This window comes from Cornus florida, unplaced genomic scaffold (assembly GCF_030987335.1).
Source record: "Cornus florida cultivar Cherokee Brave unplaced genomic scaffold, ASM3098733v1 CherokeeBrave_3.0.0_Hap2_Chr06, whole genome shotgun sequence".
NCBI lineage: Eukaryota > Viridiplantae > Streptophyta > Magnoliopsida > Cornales > Cornaceae > Cornus > Cornus florida.
Window position 1 is genome coordinate 22,171,307 of NW_026775576.1, and position 20,070 is coordinate 22,191,376.

The 20,070-nt window shown below is 35.2% G+C and overlaps 2 protein-coding genes across 3 annotated transcripts; both read left to right on the plus strand.

The window, feature by feature from the left end:
• Window positions 1–3,229: 3,229 nt before the first annotated feature.
• LOC132311176 (trifunctional UDP-glucose 4,6-dehydratase/UDP-4-keto-6-deoxy-D-glucose 3,5-epimerase/UDP-4-keto-L-rhamnose-reductase RHM1-like) lies at window positions 3,230–6,834 on the plus strand. Its single transcript, XM_059808944.1, has 3 exons — window positions 3,230–3,420; window positions 4,410–5,975; window positions 6,089–6,834. The coding sequence occupies exons 2-3, from the start codon at window positions 4,413–4,415 to the stop codon at window positions 6,539–6,541; spliced, it is 2,016 nt and encodes a 671-aa protein (XP_059664927.1). The 5' UTR covers window positions 3,230–3,420; window positions 4,410–4,412; the 3' UTR covers window positions 6,542–6,834.
• A 3,110-nt stretch (window positions 6,835–9,944) lies between these two features.
• Window positions 9,945–12,194, plus strand: LOC132311177 (HVA22-like protein f). 2 transcript variants are annotated; one of them, XM_059808946.1, is made up of 5 exons: window positions 9,945–10,082; window positions 10,354–10,380; window positions 10,785–10,907; window positions 11,009–11,255; window positions 11,965–12,194. In XM_059808946.1, exons 1-5 carry the CDS (start codon window positions 10,036–10,038, stop codon window positions 11,989–11,991), a joined length of 471 nt encoding a protein of 156 aa, XP_059664929.1. In that variant the 5' UTR covers window positions 9,945–10,035; the 3' UTR covers window positions 11,992–12,194. The 2 variants fall into 2 exon arrangements, with proteins under 2 accessions (XP_059664929.1, XP_059664928.1); XM_059808945.1 differs by lacking the exons at window positions 9,945–10,082; window positions 10,354–10,380 and adding an exon at window positions 10,410–10,681.
• The last annotated feature ends 7,876 nt before the right edge of the window (window positions 12,195–20,070 follow it).

Consider the following 20,070-nt stretch of genomic DNA (forward strand, 5'->3'; position numbering starts at 1 on the left):
TTGTAAATCTGCAGCATGCCCTGGATGCAAATATCAACCAAGTCCATTTCATTACTACTTTCAAAGCATTCACCTGCACGATCTCTGAACCGATTGATAAAAGCGAGGATATCCTCATTGTCCTCTTGAGCCTCCTTTGTGAGAGACAAGGTGGTGACCCGTTCTTCAGCCTGGAAAAACTTGGTGAGGAAGCGATCTTTCAGTTGCTCCCAGGTATTGATTGAGTCTGGTTCGAGGTTTAAATACCAACGGTACGCTCGATCAGACGAACCACATGATTATCACCGAAATGACCTAAAGCCTCAACAAAGCGCATAACATGTTCCCTAGGATCACCGGTCTTGCCGTTGAACTGGGGGAATTTGGGGACCAAGTATCCCAACGAATATGGAGTCTGTACAATAACAAGAGGGTAAGGAGGCTCACTGCCAAAGTCTAAGGCACGAGAAGTTGGGGTACCTTTCTTGAAAAGATCGCGCACTTCAGAACGTGTGAACACTTCTTTTGGGGCGGAGTAGGAATATGAGGGGAGAGGACGGTGTGCCTTAAGGTTCGCCTGGGCATAAGTGGGTGGGGAGCAAAACATGGGTTCTTTGCCTTGAGACAGGAATACTCGAGGAGCCATAGGGATTACCTGTAATATAGGGTTGTAAAGCTCTAGGATGGGCTGTGACAGATCTGCACCATGATCTTGACCTTTTGGGGACTTTGTGAGTTGCTGCTCATGTAATGGAGGCAAAGTCACACCAGTTGGGGTACTGGTACCGAACACCATCTGAGTAACTGAAGGGAGCTCCGTTAAAACTATAGTCGGCGTCGTCGAGACCCTCCTGTCAAGAACACGGAGAGCTTCCTCAAATTTCTCCATTCGGGTCATCAGTTGGTGATTCATGTTCTGTAGAGCCTTGAAGACAGCATCGGTGCTAGATCTGTGTCTGGATTTTGAGAAGTGAGACCTTGTGCTAGTAGCCCTAGTGCTAGTGTCTCTGGCGCTGGTAGCTTTGGTGTTTGTGGCTCGGTGGCTAGCAGATTTGGTAGTGACAACTTTGACGCCAGTGGCTCCAACTGTGGACACCTCTGCCTGTGCCGGAGGAGAAACCTCATCTGGATTCATCGCTTTACCCGGATAATCCCCAGTGAAGTCGCCAAATGTAGATACTTGATCTCGTCTGTTGAATAGTCAAAGAAAAGAGGTCTGGGAATATATCACTGAGCAATATGAGGAATGCAGAAAGGTGGAAGAAGGGAGAGAAAATCAGTCCAGTCAAAGAATTAGAACAATGGTAGGTAAGAAGCTGCCGTCAGTTCCTGCCTCCTTTTTTCGTCATTACCTTCTTTTATAGCCTTAGGTCATCCAGGTGGTACATTGTTGGGCCTCCATCTTGGGAATGGGTCCGGGTCATTCCCTTTTTGGGTCATGTTACCCTAATCCCTACATTTTTGGATCCACTGCCAAGTGTACCTTTCCTGGTGAATAATCCAAAAAATGACAGGCTGTAAAGGCATTTGTACTATTCCAGCTGTCTTTTGCTCTTATCCTTAGACTAGGTCTTGCCTTAGTGGGCAAAACATTACTAATTTTCCATCCTCCATTCCAAAATCCCTTCTGCATCCCAATGTCACCTGAAGAGCCCTACCATAACTCTTCGTTGCTTGGATCGAGGTTCGACGCCCACCAATCATGGCAGTGTCAGATCGAGGTTCAAGGCCCATCGATCAACAAATTGAGTCGAATCGAGGTTCAAGGCCCGTCAATCGACAGATTGTGAAGGTCGAATCGAGGTTCGAGGCCCGTCGATTGGCAGGTCAGATCGAGGTTCAAGGCCCGTCGATCGACAAATCATAAAGGTCGGATCGAGGTTCAAGGCCCGTCGACCGACAGTTTATGAAGGTCGGATCTAGGTTCAAGGCCCGTCGATCGACAGATTGTCAAGGGTCAGATCGAGGTTCAAGGTCCATCGATCGTCAATTTGTGACTCGGATCAAGGTTCAAGGCCCGTTGATCGATGATTTGTGATTAACAGATCGAGGTTCAAGGCCCATCGACCGACAGATTGTCAGAAGGTCAGATCGAGGTCCAAGGCCTGTCGATCGACAATAACTCGGATCGAGGTTATGATGTGATCCAGGTTCAAAGCCCATCAGCCGAATATAGACTAATATTGAGGCCCAATGATCGACTATCACATGCCTTGCTGAGGTGGACTTTGTCAAAGTGTTGACTGTTTGACTTGGCCCTTGGTGACGTGGCTAAACCACGTCCACAAACACATTCTATTAATTGATATGTTCTGAACTTATTGTTCTTTTCCAAAAAAAATAAAAGAAGAAAGAAAGAAAGTAAAGTGTGATTTTGTTGTCCTATTCCCACATGGAATAGGACCAAGACTAGGTACAATATTGTAACCAAACATATCTTTTGTTGTTTGATAGAAAGAAAGGAAAATGTGTGGAGAGAAAATAGGTTGGAATGAATGAATTTTCTTTGTTCGGTAAATATGAAAGAAGGAAAGAAAGGAGAATATGAATGAGACCCATCACTCATACTTTACAAATTTTCATCCTTCCAAAAATAGGCGAAAAAAATGATGGAAGACAAGTGAATTATTATAGAAGTTTTAAATTAAATACTGTAATAAATTATGTAAGCTTTAAATTACAGTATTATTCTCTATAAATTACAATATTATAAATATTATGGGATATAATGGTAAAAATAATTAAAACTTTCTCTTTCCTTCTTTCTTAATAAACATAATAAATTATGCGTTTATTCTGTTATCTTCTATCCGATCGAATAAAAAAAAAATACACAATCTCTTCCCTAAAAAATCTTATACATTTATTTTATCTTCAGTTCATCTAATGTTTTTCTTTCCAAAGAAATAGAGCATAAACCTAACACTCAAGTGGTTTTACTAGTTCTTCTGACTTAGTGGTGTAGAAAGAGTTTTTTCATCCTCCTAAAGCAAATTATATATGATTTTTATCGTACATAAATGGGTCTAAATGAGATATAAATAAATTAACGGGTCCACGTTTTATTAGTGCGTAATTATGACCCGAACACCAGAATTGGGTCATGCCTATTAGCCCATCCGGTTTCTCTCAGTCTGTGTGTCTCTGTTTCTGTGTCACCATAAAGAATATAATAATTAATAAAAAGAACACACAGAAAGAATGTTGATGCGGTATATATATTTATTATTTAATTAGGGGTTATGGAGTTGAGTGCAACAAGGCATAGCTTATAAATAGCTCACTCTTAGACCACCTGCTCTTCAATGCATATCTTCTGACTCTTGGGTCTTTACTGTTTCACTTCGCAGCTCACATCACAAAGCAAAAAAACGCTTCTCATAAAACCCTCTTCCTCTCTCTCTCTCTCTCAAGATCTGACAACCCAAATCCCCATTGTAGGTATGTAATACAGACTCTCTCTCTCTCTATCTCTCTCCTTGAAATTTATTTTTGTCAATTTTGGATTTGATTATAGTTCTAAATAACATTGTAATTTGAAGATAGAGAAAATAGTAACTATTTTGATTGACCCTATTTTGTGCCTTGATCTATTGCCAATTGACTGTTGTTAATGTCTGCTGAACTTGTATGTAGATCTGGTTTTATTTTAATGGTTTTATGGTTTATTTGTGTGATATTGTTTATAGCTTGTGTTATTTTGATAGATCTGGCATATATTACCATTCAAATCTATTGCAGATGGTGCATTGTGTTTTGTGGTAGTAATTTCTAATGTGCCCTCATGGTATTTTCTTGGTTTTATCTTGTCATTATGATACTGTTTAACACACTGCAATTAAATAGATAAGTTTTTTTTTTTTTTTGGAAGCGTTTTACCATATTTGTTTGATTTTTGTAATTTTTTTTTTTTGGGGGAAAATTGTATTTTTAAGAGTTCATTTAATTCTATAGCAATGTTTAAATAGAGCTTGAGTTCAGTTTTTAGGACCAAATTTTGTTTTCAGTCCGAAAGATTTCCTTCTAAAAGAAGTAGCATTTGGGCACAAAAAGATACCTCTCTTCCTGAATCTAACTAAAGATACATGATAATCCCAAAATACCCATTAAAAGAACACCTGGAGTCAAGAAATAATTTTTTTCAACTTTGCTTTATTTGATTCTCAAAAAAGCTGACTCATTGCTTGATTTGATCGCATCTCTTCTTTAGTATCAATATATATAAACCCTTTACACCGAAAATTTGTATCTTTTTGAAGGACTATTTTTTGCTAAATGCCAGTATACTTTTGGTCTGAATAGTGATTTTACAAGCAAGTCACTGTCACTTTTTTCTTTAATGATTCTGGATATATTTAGCTTATTTACATAGTAAATTGTTTAGGTTTCTACTGCACTTTTCTATGTTGAACTGTTTGGATTTTGTTTAGATTATGGCGGCATACAAACCCAAGAATATCCTCATTACTGGGGCTGCTGGCTTCATCGCATCACATGTCGCCAACCGGCTCATCCGGAACTACCCCGAGTACAAAATTATTGTTCTTGACAAGCTTGATTACTGTTCAAGCCTGAATAACCTCAATCCCTCTCGATCATCCCCCAACTTTAAGTTTATCAAGGGTGACATTGGTAGTGCTGACCTTGTCAACTTCATCCTCGTCACTGAGTCCATCGATACAATTATGCACTTTGCAGCCCAAACCCATGTGGACAACTCCTTTGGGAACAGCTTCGAGTTCACGAAAAACAATATTTATGGCACCCATGTGCTATTAGAGGCTTGCAAAGTCACTGGTCAAATCAAAAGATTTATCCATGTAAGCACAGATGAGGTTTATGGAGAGACAGATGAGGATGCTATAGTGGGAAACCACGAGGCATCTCAGCTCCTCCCAACAAATCCATATTCTGCAACTAAAGCTGGGGCCGAAATGCTTGTTATGGCTTATGGACGGTCATATGGATTACCTGTGATTACTACAAGAGGAAACAACGTTTATGGGCCAAATCAGTTTCCTGAAAAGTTGATTCCCAAATTCATTCTCTTAGCCATGAGAGGAGGCCTTCTTTCTATTCATGGGGATGGATCTAATGTTCGGAGTTACCTTTATTGTGAGGATGTTGCGGAGGCTTTTGAAATCATCCTCCACAAGGGTGAAGTAGGCCATGTTTATAATATCGGGACAGATAAGGAAAGGAGAGTGATTGATGTGGCCGATGATATCTGCAAACTATTTTCATTGAATCCAGATGCAGTTATTAAGTTTGTGGAGAATAGGCCTTTCAATGACCAGAGGTACTTCTTGGATCATCAGAAGCTCACCAACTTGGGATGGTCAGAACGGACAACATGGGAAGAAGGACTAAAAAAGACAATGGAATGGTATGTTAATAATCCGAATTGGTGGGGAGATGTCTCAGGGGCACTGCTCCCCCATCCAAGAATGTTGATGATGCCTGAAATCGAAAGAAATGCATCCAGTGTTGGTGTTTCTGCTTCCTCTTTTGTATTACATAATACTAGTCAGGGGATGGTGGTTCCGGTTTCAAAAGCCAATCCCTCGACCCAAAAGCCACCGCTGAAGTTCTTGATTTATGGTAGAACTGGGTGGATTGGGGGCCTTCTTGGGAAGATATGTGAGAAGCAAGGGATACCGTTCGAGTATGGAAGGGGGCGCCTGGAGGAACGGTCACAACTTTTGGCAGATATTCAAAATGTTAAGCCAACACATGTTCTCAATGCTGCTGGAGTGACTGGTAGACCTAATGTTGATTGGTGCGAGTCTCATAAACCAGAGACAATCCGCACCAATGTCTCTGGTACTCTAACCTTGGCAGATGTTTGCAGAGAGCACGGACTCCTTTTGATGAATTATGCCACTGGTTGCATTTTTGAGTTCGATGCTGAACATCCAATGGGGTCTGGCATTGGGTTTAAGGAGGAAGACAAACCCAATTTTACTGGTTCTTTCTATTCGAGAACCAAGGCCATGGTATGTTCTACTGTCCCTTTCAATCCATCTTCCCATTTTGAAAGTGCAAAACATAGATCCAACTTCCTTTTCTTGGTTTGGTAAATGCAAATTTGTGTTCTTGATTTTTCCAGGTGGAAGACCTTCTGAAAGAATATGACAATGTTTGTACTTTGAGAATCAGAATGCCAATATCATCTGACCTCCGCAATCCACGCAACTTCATCACCAAAATTACAAGATATGACAAAGTGGTGAATATTCCAAACAGCATGACCGTCTTAGACGAGCTTCTACCCATTTCGGTTGAGATGCTGAAAAGGGGCTGCCGAGGTATATGGAACTTCACAAACCCTGGTGTTGTAAGCCATAATGAGATTCTGGAGATGTACAAGAACTACATTGACCCCAATTTCCAGTGGACTAACTTCTCATTGGAAGAACTAGCCAAGGCAGTAGTCGCCCCTCGGAGCAACAATGAGATGAATGCATCAAAGCTGAAAAGTGAGTTCCCAAACTTGTTGCCTATCAAGGAATCACTCATCAAATTCGTTTTCGAGCCAAATAGGAAAAATATCATTGCTTGATCATTACTTCATGCCAAGGAAAGAGGCGTTCAAATAAATTCACACCGCCACCATTTTTATTGTTATATGTCATCATCCTCATTTCATTATTTCTATTAGGATAGTTCCCACATAGTGGTTTATACTATATTTTTATGTATTATTTAATTTTTTTGTTAATTATAGTTTGGCGAATGTGGAAAGAAATTCTTGATTATTGGATTCATTGTGTAATAAGGGTTCCTGCCCTGTTGAAGTCATGTAAGTTCAATGGATCTAATTTATGAAAATAATTCAAGTTTTGTTAGTTTCTACCTTTTAATGGTGTTGTGTGTTCCCTTTCATTGTGTTGTGAAATTCAATTGACAATCTGGAAATTTTACTTACTTCTTCTTTGTTGTATATGTTGCAAAAATAATCTAGTACTTAATTTTCGGGATTTCACCAAAGGTTGTTGTAGCCTAGCGCTAGGTTGAAGTCTCTCTCACATTCTAAAGTAGAAAAGGACTAGTGTTGAAGTCTCTCTCACTAGAGGCAAAAGTGGATGTGTGTATTGAATGCATTTCTGATTGTCCTTCTATATGGTCTTATTTGCATGTAGTTTTGCTTTTGAATTGCATTCATGCATACATTACTTTCCTCCGGTCATATTTGTGGACAGACAGTAACTTTTTTTTTTTTTTTTCTTTTTCTTAATTGGTATTCACACACACGAGGATCGAACTCTTAACCTTCCTTTGAGAAATAGAAGTGTGGTACCGCTAGGACACTGGCCATATTTGTGGACAGACAGTAATTTTAATTTTCAATGTCTTTCATTCATGCATTAAGAAGGACACGTTGCTTATACATGTCGAGAGCATATATGGAGAGCTTTATGCGTGTTTCACGCTAAAACTCAATACATTAAAACACTAAAACTCAATACATTAAAACATATATATGATTTTCCCCTTTAGTTTTTCCACATAACAAATCTTTATTTTTATTTTAATTGCTTTTAGTGCTGCTCACATAACTGAAACTGATCATGTAATGTGGTGTGATTGATTCGATCTTGTGGCAGTCATGGAGGGGTTTAATTGATTGGGATGAATGATGATTGATGCAATAATCAGGAGTTGAAACGGTTTCGAAAACCTAGTTGTAAAATTGTCTTAAATCAGAATGATGTGAAGTCATGTCTTGACATAGAGATGGGCATATGGAGAGGGGAAAGCTTGTAGAACCCTGACGAATGAAACCTGAGATGGGCATAAAAGTCATTTTGATTATTTACTTGGGTATTTAAGTAAAATAATTACGGGTACGTTAGGCGGTAAAATTTCTTTATATAAGTTATATTATAATTATTTCCTAATATTATTCAAAACTACTCAAAACTTTATATCTTAAAATAACTTTTTATTTTTTCTCTTTTCTCTTTTCTCTCATTCATGTTTTTCTTACCAGAAATATTGGGCCCCAAAAATTTATATCCTTAAATGACCACCTTTTTTTTTTTTTTCGCACAGAATCTTAATATTTGGTCCAAAAGATATATATACTTAAATAACTTTTTTTTTAGTTTACTTGAAAGAGTGGTGAAACTTTCCATTTTTTATTTTATTTTTTATTCAGCACATACAAGTAGTCTCCCTCCTCTTTCATTATAAATTTATAGTTCTCTTTCTTCTCCACTCAATACTCATTACTCTCAATTTGAGCCCTCCTTTTTTTTTTTTTTATTGAAAAATTTGTAGAAGCATTGGATTGGGGTTTTTTAAATCAGTTTTTATTGTTGTTTTTCTTTAATTATTTTTTAGTTTTATTAACTTTTATTATAATAAATTTGTGTACATATATATATTTCATATATTTGTATATTTTAACTAAACTTAAATACAAGAATCTAATTAATAATTTTGCATTTCACGAAGTAAGATGGTTGATTTTTTTTTAATAAATATTATTTAATATTAATATATTATTAATCTTTTTGTGCAGTTGAATCTTATGTATAAAAGTCTCGTATTTAAAGTTTGAAAAAATATTTAAAATCATAAAAGAGATTCATGTAATAATGACAAACCACCAAGGAGGACTCTGTAAAAATTTTCCATCAATGTATATATGTGTCCAAGCGTGCATACGTCCATATTAAATACTAGGGGAAAAGAAGTATAAAAAGAACTTGCAATTCTTGTAGTCATTGCATCAAAAGGGGAGGTTATAACTTCTCCTCAGGTGAACGGATCGAGCTCCATAGTGAATATTTTTTAGTCTGTTTTTTACCGTCATCCTATCATAAGGGATGGATTATAACTTATCCTTCCCTCAAAGGAAGGTGAACGATTCGAGCTTTAGAGTGAATATTTTTAAGTGTGTACAAGTATTTACCTAACTCCAAATAAATAAATGTACGAGTTCAGCCATTCATTCAAACAGATATAAAGGTGGGAGCTTAGTAAAAGCACCTTTGTAACAGTTTTACTCATTTTCTATAAAATTTTATGTATGCAGCTTTTCTAGTCAAGTCACACAAGCTTGACAAAAAGGATCATACTATTTAATTAAGTGTGTTTATGCAGCTCTTCTTGTCAAGCCACTCCATGATGAATATTTTTAAATGTATTTTTTATAGTCATCCTATCACAGGGGATGGGTTATCACTTCTCCTCCCCTCAAAGGGAAGGTAAACGATTTGAACTTTATAATGAATATTTTTTAAGCGTGTATAAATATTTACCTAACTCCAAATAAATAAATGTATGAGGTCGATCATTCATTCAAACAGTTATGGAGGTGCAAGCTTAGTAAAAGCACATTTGTAACCGTTTTACTCATTTTCAATAAAATATTATTTATGCAGCTTTTCTCGTCAAGCCACACACGCCCACTGCATTGCTCCTAACAAAAGCTTGAACTCTCAACCTTCCTTTTGAGGAGAAAGATCATACCACTTAAACTAATGCCTATTAATTTTTTATTCATGACACGTTCTCATTCAAAATTCTTGTGACATTGAAATCCATGATTTCACATTCTCACCTTATTCATTACTTGTTCTCATACAAAATCCATGATTGTGCAAGAGAAATTACACAAATGAACAAGTGAAGACCATATATGCAATAAATAAATAGATAAACAAAAACTGAATTCTATCATGAAGACAAGATCATCAATTTTTATGAAGTTGTTGAACAATAAATTCATTGATATAAATATGTTTTGTGTACATAATAAATATGTCTACATTGTGAGAGAAAGGTAACGTACTGTATATTCAGAGGCCGTCCAACACACTTCTGAAAAAAGGAGGTCTTATTCCTTTTCTTTTCTTCTTGTTGGGGAAAAGAAGACTTTGGTTTCTCAGAAAAGTTATCCTTTGCTTCACTATTTCATCAACCAAACACATCTTTATTAAAGCTCCGTAACATCCCACCATTGCTTACTCCTAACATTCATCATCACCCAGGAAAAAAAAAATTTCATTTCATTCGTCTACCAGACATTAAAACAAGCATTATCAAATGGGTTTTCTCGGAGCCATCGCAAGACATTTGGATACACTACTCGGGTACTTTTATTTTCCTAAATGAAAATAATTTCCTCTCTTCTCTTTTTCATGATTGCCATAGCAAGTATTCTCCAGATAATTCACTTCCCATTTCATATATGTTCATGAAATTTATGCATAAATCAGTTGGGAAAAAAAAAATGTATATACATGCACAAACAAATTATATATTAATATTATGATGCATCAAATGCCAATGATTTCATGTCAAACACTTAAAATTGAAAAACAAATTGTCTAATTTTTATTTTTATTTTTGGTTGCAAACCAGGCCAGGAGTGATGCTTCTATATCCATTGTAAGTAGGGAATCTTCCATTGAGTAGAGCAAGAAATTATCAAATATATATATAGGGTAAATTTACCTCTCTCTTGAAGTTCGTCAATATCCTACATAGATCCTATTTACTTTTCATAATTCCATTTATCTCCCCGAGGGTTCTGATTTATGTAAAAGATTCCCCCTGCCTTCCCATTTTGCCCTTCTAGTGACTGAAATGACGTCAAACATTAAATGGTAAAAAAGTCACTGACAGGGGAAGTAAGTGGAATTATGAAACGTAAAGGGTCTATGTGGGATCCTGACAAATCTCAAGAAAGGTAAATGAAATTTACCCATATATATATATATATATATAAACACATATAGAGAGAGCAATATATATAACTAACATGACTAATATGAGGTTGGTATGAATGACAGGTATGCATCAATTCTAGCAATAGAGAGTCCTTCAACACTAGACGATCAACAATGGCTAACATATTGGGTTTTGTATTCGTTTATAACACTCTTCGAGCTCTCGTGTTGGAGAGTCCTTCAATGGTAATGTAGTGAGTGAATAATGTATATATGCAGATCATAGAGATTGAGAAATTTACTGTGTTTTCATTTTCCTCCTCTGATTAAAATGTGTTTCATGACAGGCTTCCATTCTGGCCATACATGAAGCTGTTGTTCTGTATGTGGTTGGTGTTACCTATTTTCAATGGAGCAGCTTATATATACATGAATTTCGTGAGGAAGTATGTGAAACTGGGCAGATATGTGAGCTCAAACTATCCTGAAGGCCAGAGGAAGGTTCTTCAGATGATGAACCTTGATACTAGAAAGTCCGTGGAGCGTTACATCGAGAAATACGGACCAGATGCCTTTGAACGAGTGATCAAAGCGGTAAGTCAAACCATATACTCTCAAAATTTAAGCTGTTAGAAAATGTGTAACTTTAAGGCCTTGTTTGTTTAGATGTAAAATATTTTTTAGAAATTATTTTTTTATATTTTGGGGTTCTATTGTCCAAAATTTAAAATATTTTACCAAAACCTAACAAAATAACTTGTGCTTTTGTTCTAGAATTTTTTAATTTTTTTTTTTTATTATTATTTTTTTTTTTCACAACCTTTGCCATACACCATAAAATAAAAATAAAAAAATTTATTTTACCTAAACAAGTTCTGTATAGAAAATATTTTCGAGGAAGATATTTTACATTAACACACCCCTCACTTCTAGCCTTTTTTGGCCCAACACGTGTACGGCAAGGTTTTAACTCAAGACCTTTATACCATGTTAACCATCATATGCTCTAATCAACCATCTACTTGGACAGTTTAAGCTATTAAAGAATGTGTAAAACTTTAATATTTAAATCTTCTAATTAATGTGGCATTCTTTTGGTCCAACGCGTGTACGGTGAGGTTTCAACTCAGGATTTAATACTATGTTAACCATCATGTACTCTCAAAGCTAAAACTGTTAGAGAACGTGTAACTTTAATATTTAAATCTTCTAACGAAAACAACACTCTCTATATATACATATACATAGAGACACACACAGAGATGCACATATATCATTTCTCATCCAATTGATTTTATTGCAGGCTGAAAGAGAAGCAAAGAAGCACTGAGAAGATCCAACTTGGACTCTACCCAGTTTATAAATACACCTTAATACATGTAAATGTGCATATATACATATATAGAGAGAGAGAAGCTACACAGAAATATGTATGGGCTTATATTTGTACTGTCGTATTCTCTTTTCTGAAAACAACGAAATAATAGTGTTCTGTTGATAGTGATACAATTGAATTCTGCTCTTTATGTGCTATATGGCTTCACAATTGCTAGAAATCAGATTGACACAAAAACAGATCTCTAATAATGATAATATTATATATAAGCAAAACCATAAATTCTCAATGCTAAAATTATACATGTTATGTATTCCCCATCTCAAGCTAAGCAAAGAACTAAAAACTCCACAAGCATATATCAATGGAATTGGACATTCTTGTAATAGAGCAACAATTTATACAACTACATTGGAAACTCTAAATTGGCATTTTTATCGAACATGAGCAGTTCACTAGACTCACAGTCATATATTAGATTTGTCAAGGCTTTTATGGCTTCAGTGGTGCACATAAACATAGTTCTAAAAGTAGTGTTTATTAATCTCAACTGTAGACATATAATAAAGCTTATTGAATATCTGACGTCAGATTTCTAAATTCTCATAAGGCCGATCAGATATGTAGTTAAAACCCTTCTTTCATTCAATCTTAGTACAGCCAAAATCCCATTGCTCTTCATAAAACCCTAAGAAAACCCGAGCAAACTAACTACTATCAACCATCGATTTATGCTTCACATTCTAAGAAGCCACTCGCATCTGAAAAACGGGCATGCTTTGAGCAGGCAAGACTAAAGGTATCGACATCAGTTTAATTAAATGAGCTTAACCTTTAATGGTTTTACTCCGAGATGTGGTGTCATTGCAAGAAACTGCTTCAGTGTAGCTGTGAAGTCACTGGCCCTTTCTCCAAAATAGGTCATTAAACTTTCGAATGTGGTTTCTGCCAAAAAAAAACTGAATAAATCCAATCGCTACCGTGAAATGATGTTTTACTAGAAAGCAACATTATTGAATCTACAAATAGGTACAAGGGTGGTTTTTTCCATTAATCAGTCATCCTCCTAGTCCTAGTTTGTAAAAACAGATAATCAGTCCTAGAATTTAATCAGACCAACCACATCAATGTCACATGGTCCTGCACCATTTATCTAGCTAGCCACTGCTCTCTCACTTGAGGACCATAATATCTAAAATTAGATTACCAGAAAAATTATCAAAACAATAAAACAAAAATAAAAAATACAACCTGTTGAACAGATAATGGTAACACAACATCAGGTGTTATTTCTTCAAATCTGATACCATTATACAGTTTTCTCAACTAGCAAAGCTGCAAGTATAATATAGCACATGCATCCAAACTCTAGGAAAAGACCTGCACAGTCCAACACTAGGACAAGGCCACAAAATGTCACGAACATAACGGAAAATATATATATATATATATATATATATATATATATATATATATATATTCCACATTTCCCCAAATAGGAAGCTAATATTAGGTGAAATAAAAAGCACTTATTGAAATCTCCAGCTTTCGAAAGTAACAATATGCCAATGAGATGATATTATTTATGCTTCTCCCTCAATTCTAGCACCGAAAGTCCTTTGAAGAAGGAGAGGAAAAGAGAGTGATTATGTAGAGCTAAAAAACCTATGTCTTGAAATAATCCTTTTGAGTATCCCCTCTGAGATACATAATCTCCCCCATACGTGTAAAATTCCTTCTCAAAATACTCTTCCAAATCATATAAAAAATAAATCAGTGACGATCAAAATCTGCCCATCTCATAAAAATTTAACTACCCCAAATGCCGAAACAATGGTTGTTTTGGGAAACCATATGCAAACCATGCTAAAAAAGCAGCATGGTAATTAATTGAGAATACCTCTCTGCCCAATCCGCGCTGTACATCTGGAGCACCAGATTCCACTCCATAACATGCTAAAACCTACCCCAACATGAGAACCCCCATCTCTTTTCTAACTTCTTCTCTCTTTATATTGAACCCCATTGCTGCATAGCTCATGACCCCACAAGTACAATATATTACAAGGCACTGCTTCCGTCTTCAATGCAGGTGCATAGTCAGTACTCTTTTACCAGTGTAATTTCAAGCTATCACGAGGTGCTAAATGACAAGTCTAATGATACTGAACTAAACTATAGAGTCAGCAAAGAGCAAAGGGCATCTAGTCCATTGTGAGCTATCACGAAGTGCTAAAAAAAATGTGTGTTTCTTGTCAATGTTATAAAAAAATAAATAAATAAATAAAAACTTATAGAGTCATCAACCACGAAAGAATCAAATAACTCCACAATACTTTATGCCACCGACAATAATATATACCATTTTAATTAACAATTAATAATAAAGAAATCAAGCGACTAAATTTCATGATACTAATCACATACGGTATTAATCAAGAAACAGACAACATTTTAATGATAGAAATCACTTACATACCTTCTTGGCAATCAATCGAACACCTAGACCACAGCTATTTCTCTCAGTTTTCATACACTTCTTCTTGGAGTAGTTGATCCTCTCCTGCTTTTTCAACTTGTTCACGATCACTTCATCTTTCAGTCACTTTATCTTTCAGTTTTGTTTTCTTCTTCCTCTTATTGCTTTGAATATCCAAATCTTTTTCAATCTCCACCATCGATCTCTTCTCTGAGAAATTTTGTCTTCCATTGTCATTTCTTTAGTGTTTAGTGCATTAGTTCCAAATGGAATAGAATTGGATGTCAGGCCATCGAATCAAAGTTCGATTATAGAGAGAGGGACTACATTACATGGACGAGCACACATGTTGTAGGGGATGCCGCTACAGAGCTATGAAGATGGGAGATGGAAGGCTTCAGGTAGCCGTTACAACAGCTATTTGAAAAGTGACAAGCGTATGGGCCTTTGTTGGGCCTACGCAATGGGCTCTATTTTGTACTTTGACTGGGTTCATCTAGTTAGGTCTTTTGACAGATGCCTAAAGTAGATTGTACATTTTACTTCATTCAACCAATTTGCTTAAAATAAGATAACCATCCACCCTACTCACATGCCCATTTTGTTCATTTGAGATTCTAATTCCCACCGTCTACTTTGAGAAGTAGAAGAAATACACTAAGGGCTAGTTTAGTGTGGTGGAATGAATTGGAATGGAATAAGATTGGAGATGGGAATGGAATGAAAAGAGAATTGAATAGTCATTCCTTTTGTTTTAAAGTGGAATGATTTTGATGGAATAGACATTCTCTATGAATAGTGGGGAATGATAATTCCAACTTTAAAATTGACACCAAGCACGAGAATAGAAAAAAAACCATTCCATTCCACTTTCTTTTATTCTATTCCACTACACCAAACTAGCCCTAACTTACAAAACTTTTGATACTTCGACTAATATTTTAATAGCTAAAATTAGAGTTTAATTTTTTTTTTTTAAATTAAATTTGATATTTTATTATTACAACCGCTCCCTAATTTTTGTTGAAACACCCTCACATGGATAATATTTATGTAGATAATATGAATGAAGATGTTTTCGAAAAAATAAAAAATTATAATGTGACAAAATGTGAAAACGGTCTAAAGAATGGAGTCTTCAACTGCGATTGAGTTATGGTGTATTAGTTAGATGATGACCTGAAATATATGTGAAAGTGAGTTACATGTGACAGGTCTAATAAACTAGCCTAATAGATTTGGACGTCTAATTACCCATGAGAAATATATTAAGCACCCCAAGTATCCATATTTATGCATGATTGTCAATATTTCATGAGACTCCGTAAGCGTTAATGCATGTAGAACCTTATAAGATTAATATTATTTTTTTTTTATCTCAATGGAAAAGGGAAAAAATACTAACCACTAAAAAAGAAGTGGTGCGATGCACTTTTATGCTTATATATTAAAGAGATGACTTTGTATTTAATTTTTGAAGTACCTATATGGGGGGTTTGTTGATAGTGTCCGACTTTAGAACGAGTTTTTTCTTACTTTTTCCGTCAAGAATTGAGAGAGTTATTGAATGAATCACTGATGGACTGATTTTTAGAGTATTGTCGTTGCTTTATTCAATTTGTATAAAAAATAATTTTTTAATAATTATTTTACTAAAAATATATAGTGATACATAGGGTCGAATTCATATTTAAGTTGAAATTTCGTATTGGAACTTAGATTCAAATTATTATCCGGAGAGAAAAAAAAAATTACATTGTTTGAATTTTGAACTAATTTACTAAAATTTAAAGCATCTAATTTAATTGACAATAAAATAAAACATGTAAATTAAAGATAAAAAAAACATAATGCATGGAAAGAAAGTATAAAAAATAAATACACAAGCACCGAGATGGCTGACTCCTCGAAACAACTCCCACTCCCACTATCCAACTCCTAACCAGGCTCTTTTTCATACTCTTCTTTGACAATTTATAGGCAAACTCTCTTCATCCATGGATGGCAGATATTTTCTTTCCCCACTTCATCTTTGTCTCTCTCCACCCATCATTCTTTTGACTTTTGACTCTCCAAGTTTCCCATCTTTTCTTCTTTATTTACTCTTCATTCACGTGCACACACCAACTGCACAAATAGATATATATATATATATATATATATATATATGTAGAGTTGGTGGTGATCTTTTCCTTTTACAGGACAGCAGAAGATCCTGATATCTTGTAGGAGACTATATATATGTAGAATTGTAGAATTTGACTATGGTCCTGCTAGGTGGCACTGATGACGTGGCGAGTGATAGATCCTGGGATAAAAAAGTCTTCGATGTAGTGCTGCACTGCTCTATAACCTTTATAGTTTTTCAGCCAACTATATGACCTTCCCTTGCAGCCGCCAACTTTTACTTCTTCATTTTTGCATGCTTTCTTCCCCTTCTCTAATTATTATAGATAATATCTATAACGCATATCTAATAATATTTAAATAATACAAATACTACTAAATTATATATATTGAATATATATAAAATAAAAATTTTTATGTCCTTATCAATCAAAATGATTATCCTTATTGAGTGTATAAGAATATGGGTGAAGTGCAGAAAACACTCCTGAAGTATGTTTACGGTGCATATCACATCCCTCTCGTGCAAAAAATACTCCTCAAGTTTCAATTTGGTGCAATTAAGTCCACATGACACATTTAAAATCTAAATTGACCAAATTACCCTTATTGCATAATTTTATAAAATATATAAAAAATAATTTTTTTTTGTGAAAAGACCAAAAAGTACAATGCTTTACCCTTCTCATCCCTTCGACAGGGATACGGATCCTCTCTATAATTATCTCTCCCCTGCTTTCTCCAGATCTAAAATCTAGGTGCTTTCTCCAAATCTAAATCAAAGGATTAATATTAAGACAGGTCTTCACTTACCTAAACTACACCATTTTTGTAACCAAACGGACCAAACAAACACTTGTACTTCTTTTCTTTCTCTCCTCCTCTTGCTTTCTCTCTTTACACTTTGAAACGTTTCTTGCTGATAAACCACACCAGGAGGCAAATTGTTGAGCAAAGAGGTTCAAATGGAGTTCTGTGGATGTAATACCTGTAATACCCCTAGTTTTCAAAAGGATAAGATTGAAATTTAAATTTTATTTTATTTGCAATTTTAATTTGATTTTGTGGATATGTGCTTAGGTGTCAAATTTTGAATTTGCATAGTGGTTTGGTTTAATTAATTGTTTTATTTAAATGGTTTGTTTTCTTTAATTAGGTTTATTTGAATTAATTAATTGTTTAATTGTAGTTTTTATTTTCTTTAATTGAATTAAATTCGCTGTTAATTGTTTAAATGCTTTGTTATTTTATTTGAATGAGTTAATTAGGTTTACATTATTAGTGTATTAAATTGTAGGGTTTTTTATTACGTTAACTAAGGCCGACTAGGATTAGGGTTTAATTTTTTCATCATGGATTAGGATTGGGCTTAGGGTTTTTCAGTGCCTATATATATACTATTATGTGTCTTCAAACGGTTTAGAACCCTATACACGTACAGCATAATATAGAGAGAAAACAGAGAGGTTGTGAGAAACAGACAGAACAACTTTGGTGAGGGCTTGGCCGTGGCTTGAAGAACAGACATAGGAGAAGGGAAGATTGAGCCATAGGAGACTGAACAATGAATTGGACGTCATCGGAAAACTTAGGAAGATGGCGACATGGTTTTGAATCCAAAACTGTAAAGGCAAGTTCTTTCCTTTCTCTCTCCTATTTTGACGTATACTGGATTTTTGGGTGCACTGTGTGGACGATTCTTGAGTCTAGAACTGTGTGGGAAGTAGACTAAAATGATTAACATGCAACCTAGGTATTTTTATAAGTTATCAGTGCATAATTACGCAAGTGGAATTAATAGAGGAAACTTAAACAACTCTGTATGCTGGTTGTGGACAGAAAGGATTTAATTGCCTAAGTTTAAACTAGCAATTTAAATGGATTATAGCATGTGTTTAAACTGGTTTTAGAGGTACAGAGGGGTTTTCATTTAAGTGAATGGAGCAAGCTCTGTGGTTTTGGGTGGTTTTGGGTGTTACAGCGTGTGTTACATAAGCTTGAAACCTTAGAGAAGGCTCTTAAAAAATTTAGAGAAGGCTCTCCCTTAGTTGGAGACGTCTCTTGTAACTTAGAGCCTTCTCCAGTTTTTTTAGAGAAGGCTCTAGGTGGTTTAGAGCCTTCTTCAGTTTTTTAGAGAAGGCTCTTCTCAATAGTGTTTTCTGAATATTTTTTTTTACGAACTATATTGTTACTGTTGGAGCATGGAAACTGTTTTGTTGACTCTGGGGTTTTACAGAGGGATTATAAGGTTGGTTTAGGGTGTTATTAAATCTTTAAATTGAGTAAGGTTGACCTCTAAGTGAATGGAATTAACAGTGCACTAGTTAACAACTTTGCGTGCGGTTAACGGCTAGAAGGAAGTTTATTGTCTAGTTTTAATTTGACAATTTAGGGTGCTATATAATGATTCTAAATTAAGTTTAAAAGCATAGTGAAGTCTTTTTAATTAATAAATTGGACTTGGGGCATAGTGCATGGCTCTGTGCCAAAAGATAAGACAGAATACAAGTATACAACTTAGTACGCTATTACCGAATGGAAGGAATTAAATTGCTTAAATTAATGTACTGATTTATTGGACTATAATATAATTATAGAATTTATTTTAAATGCATGATAGAGTCATTGATATATTAGATTTGATCTATGCATGCTCTAGATGGTAGTTGCTGAATTATTAATTGTTTCCTGCAACTATATGGTTTAACTCTTGGATTTAAATTGCTGAAACTTTAAATACGTTTCTGCAATTATTTGGATTTTGGTTTTGGATTGTAAATTGCTAAACTGTTATGTATCGGTTAAAATTTACATGGTTTTGGATTTAAATTGTTGAAATACTAAATACTCTTCTGCAATTATTTGGAATGGTTTTGGACTGTAAATTGCTAAATTATTATGTAATTGATGTAATTTACACGGATATGGAGGATTGTATGTACCGGTATGGGACGGTAACATACTAGGTTTGGATTAGCACCAGTTGTTAAAATCCTACCTATTTTGGAATAAGGGTACGGGTTGTTAAATAAAATCCTCCTTATATATATGAGTCGGTGCAGTTGAATACGCTGAATGACTTACTGGATTTCTTATGGATAAATGTGAACGGATTTTATATATATTATTATGGTACCGCGATCTGAGCTTGAGTCTCATAGTCGACGGTTAGGGTGCGTATATGCAGTAGGATACGTAACTAGCTATGTTGGTTAAGGTATACCCTGTTAGGCTTAGGTAGTCATGCCCACTCAGGTGCGTATTGCATGTTGCCTTCTATTCAGGTTGAGACTCTCAGCATAGTTTAGTGAGAGTCATGTAGTGTGGATATATATTTATCTATTACGGACTATATAGATATAGTTGGGACATCTATGATGTATCTACGTATCGGGTCTCTATTTGGATTGTAATTAGGATAGAACTTGTTCGTGGGCCTGACCCACTATTATTTTTCAGGTAACGGA

What these genes read in the sequence shown, in the direction of transcription:
- LOC132311176 (XM_059808944.1), top strand. Translation starts at nt 4,413, where the DNA reads ATGGCGGCATACAAACCCAAGAATATCCTCATTACTGGGGCTGCTGGC. An exon ending in ATTCGAGAACCAAGGCCATG is followed by an intron (nt 5,976 to 6,088) that starts GTATGTTCTACT and finishes TGATTTTTCCAG; the next exon opens with GTGGAAGACCTTCTGAAAGA.
- LOC132311177 (XM_059808945.1), top strand. Translation starts at nt 10,596, where the DNA reads ATGGTAAAAAAGTCACTGACAGGGGAAGTAAGTGGAATTATGAAACGT. An exon ending in TGTTGGAGAGTCCTTCAATG is followed by an intron (nt 10,908 to 11,008) that starts GTAATGTAGTGA and finishes GTTTCATGACAG; the next exon opens with GCTTCCATTCTGGCCATACA. An exon ending in TTGAACGAGTGATCAAAGCG is followed by an intron (nt 11,256 to 11,964) that starts GTAAGTCAAACC and finishes ATTTTATTGCAG; the next exon opens with GCTGAAAGAGAAGCAAAGAA.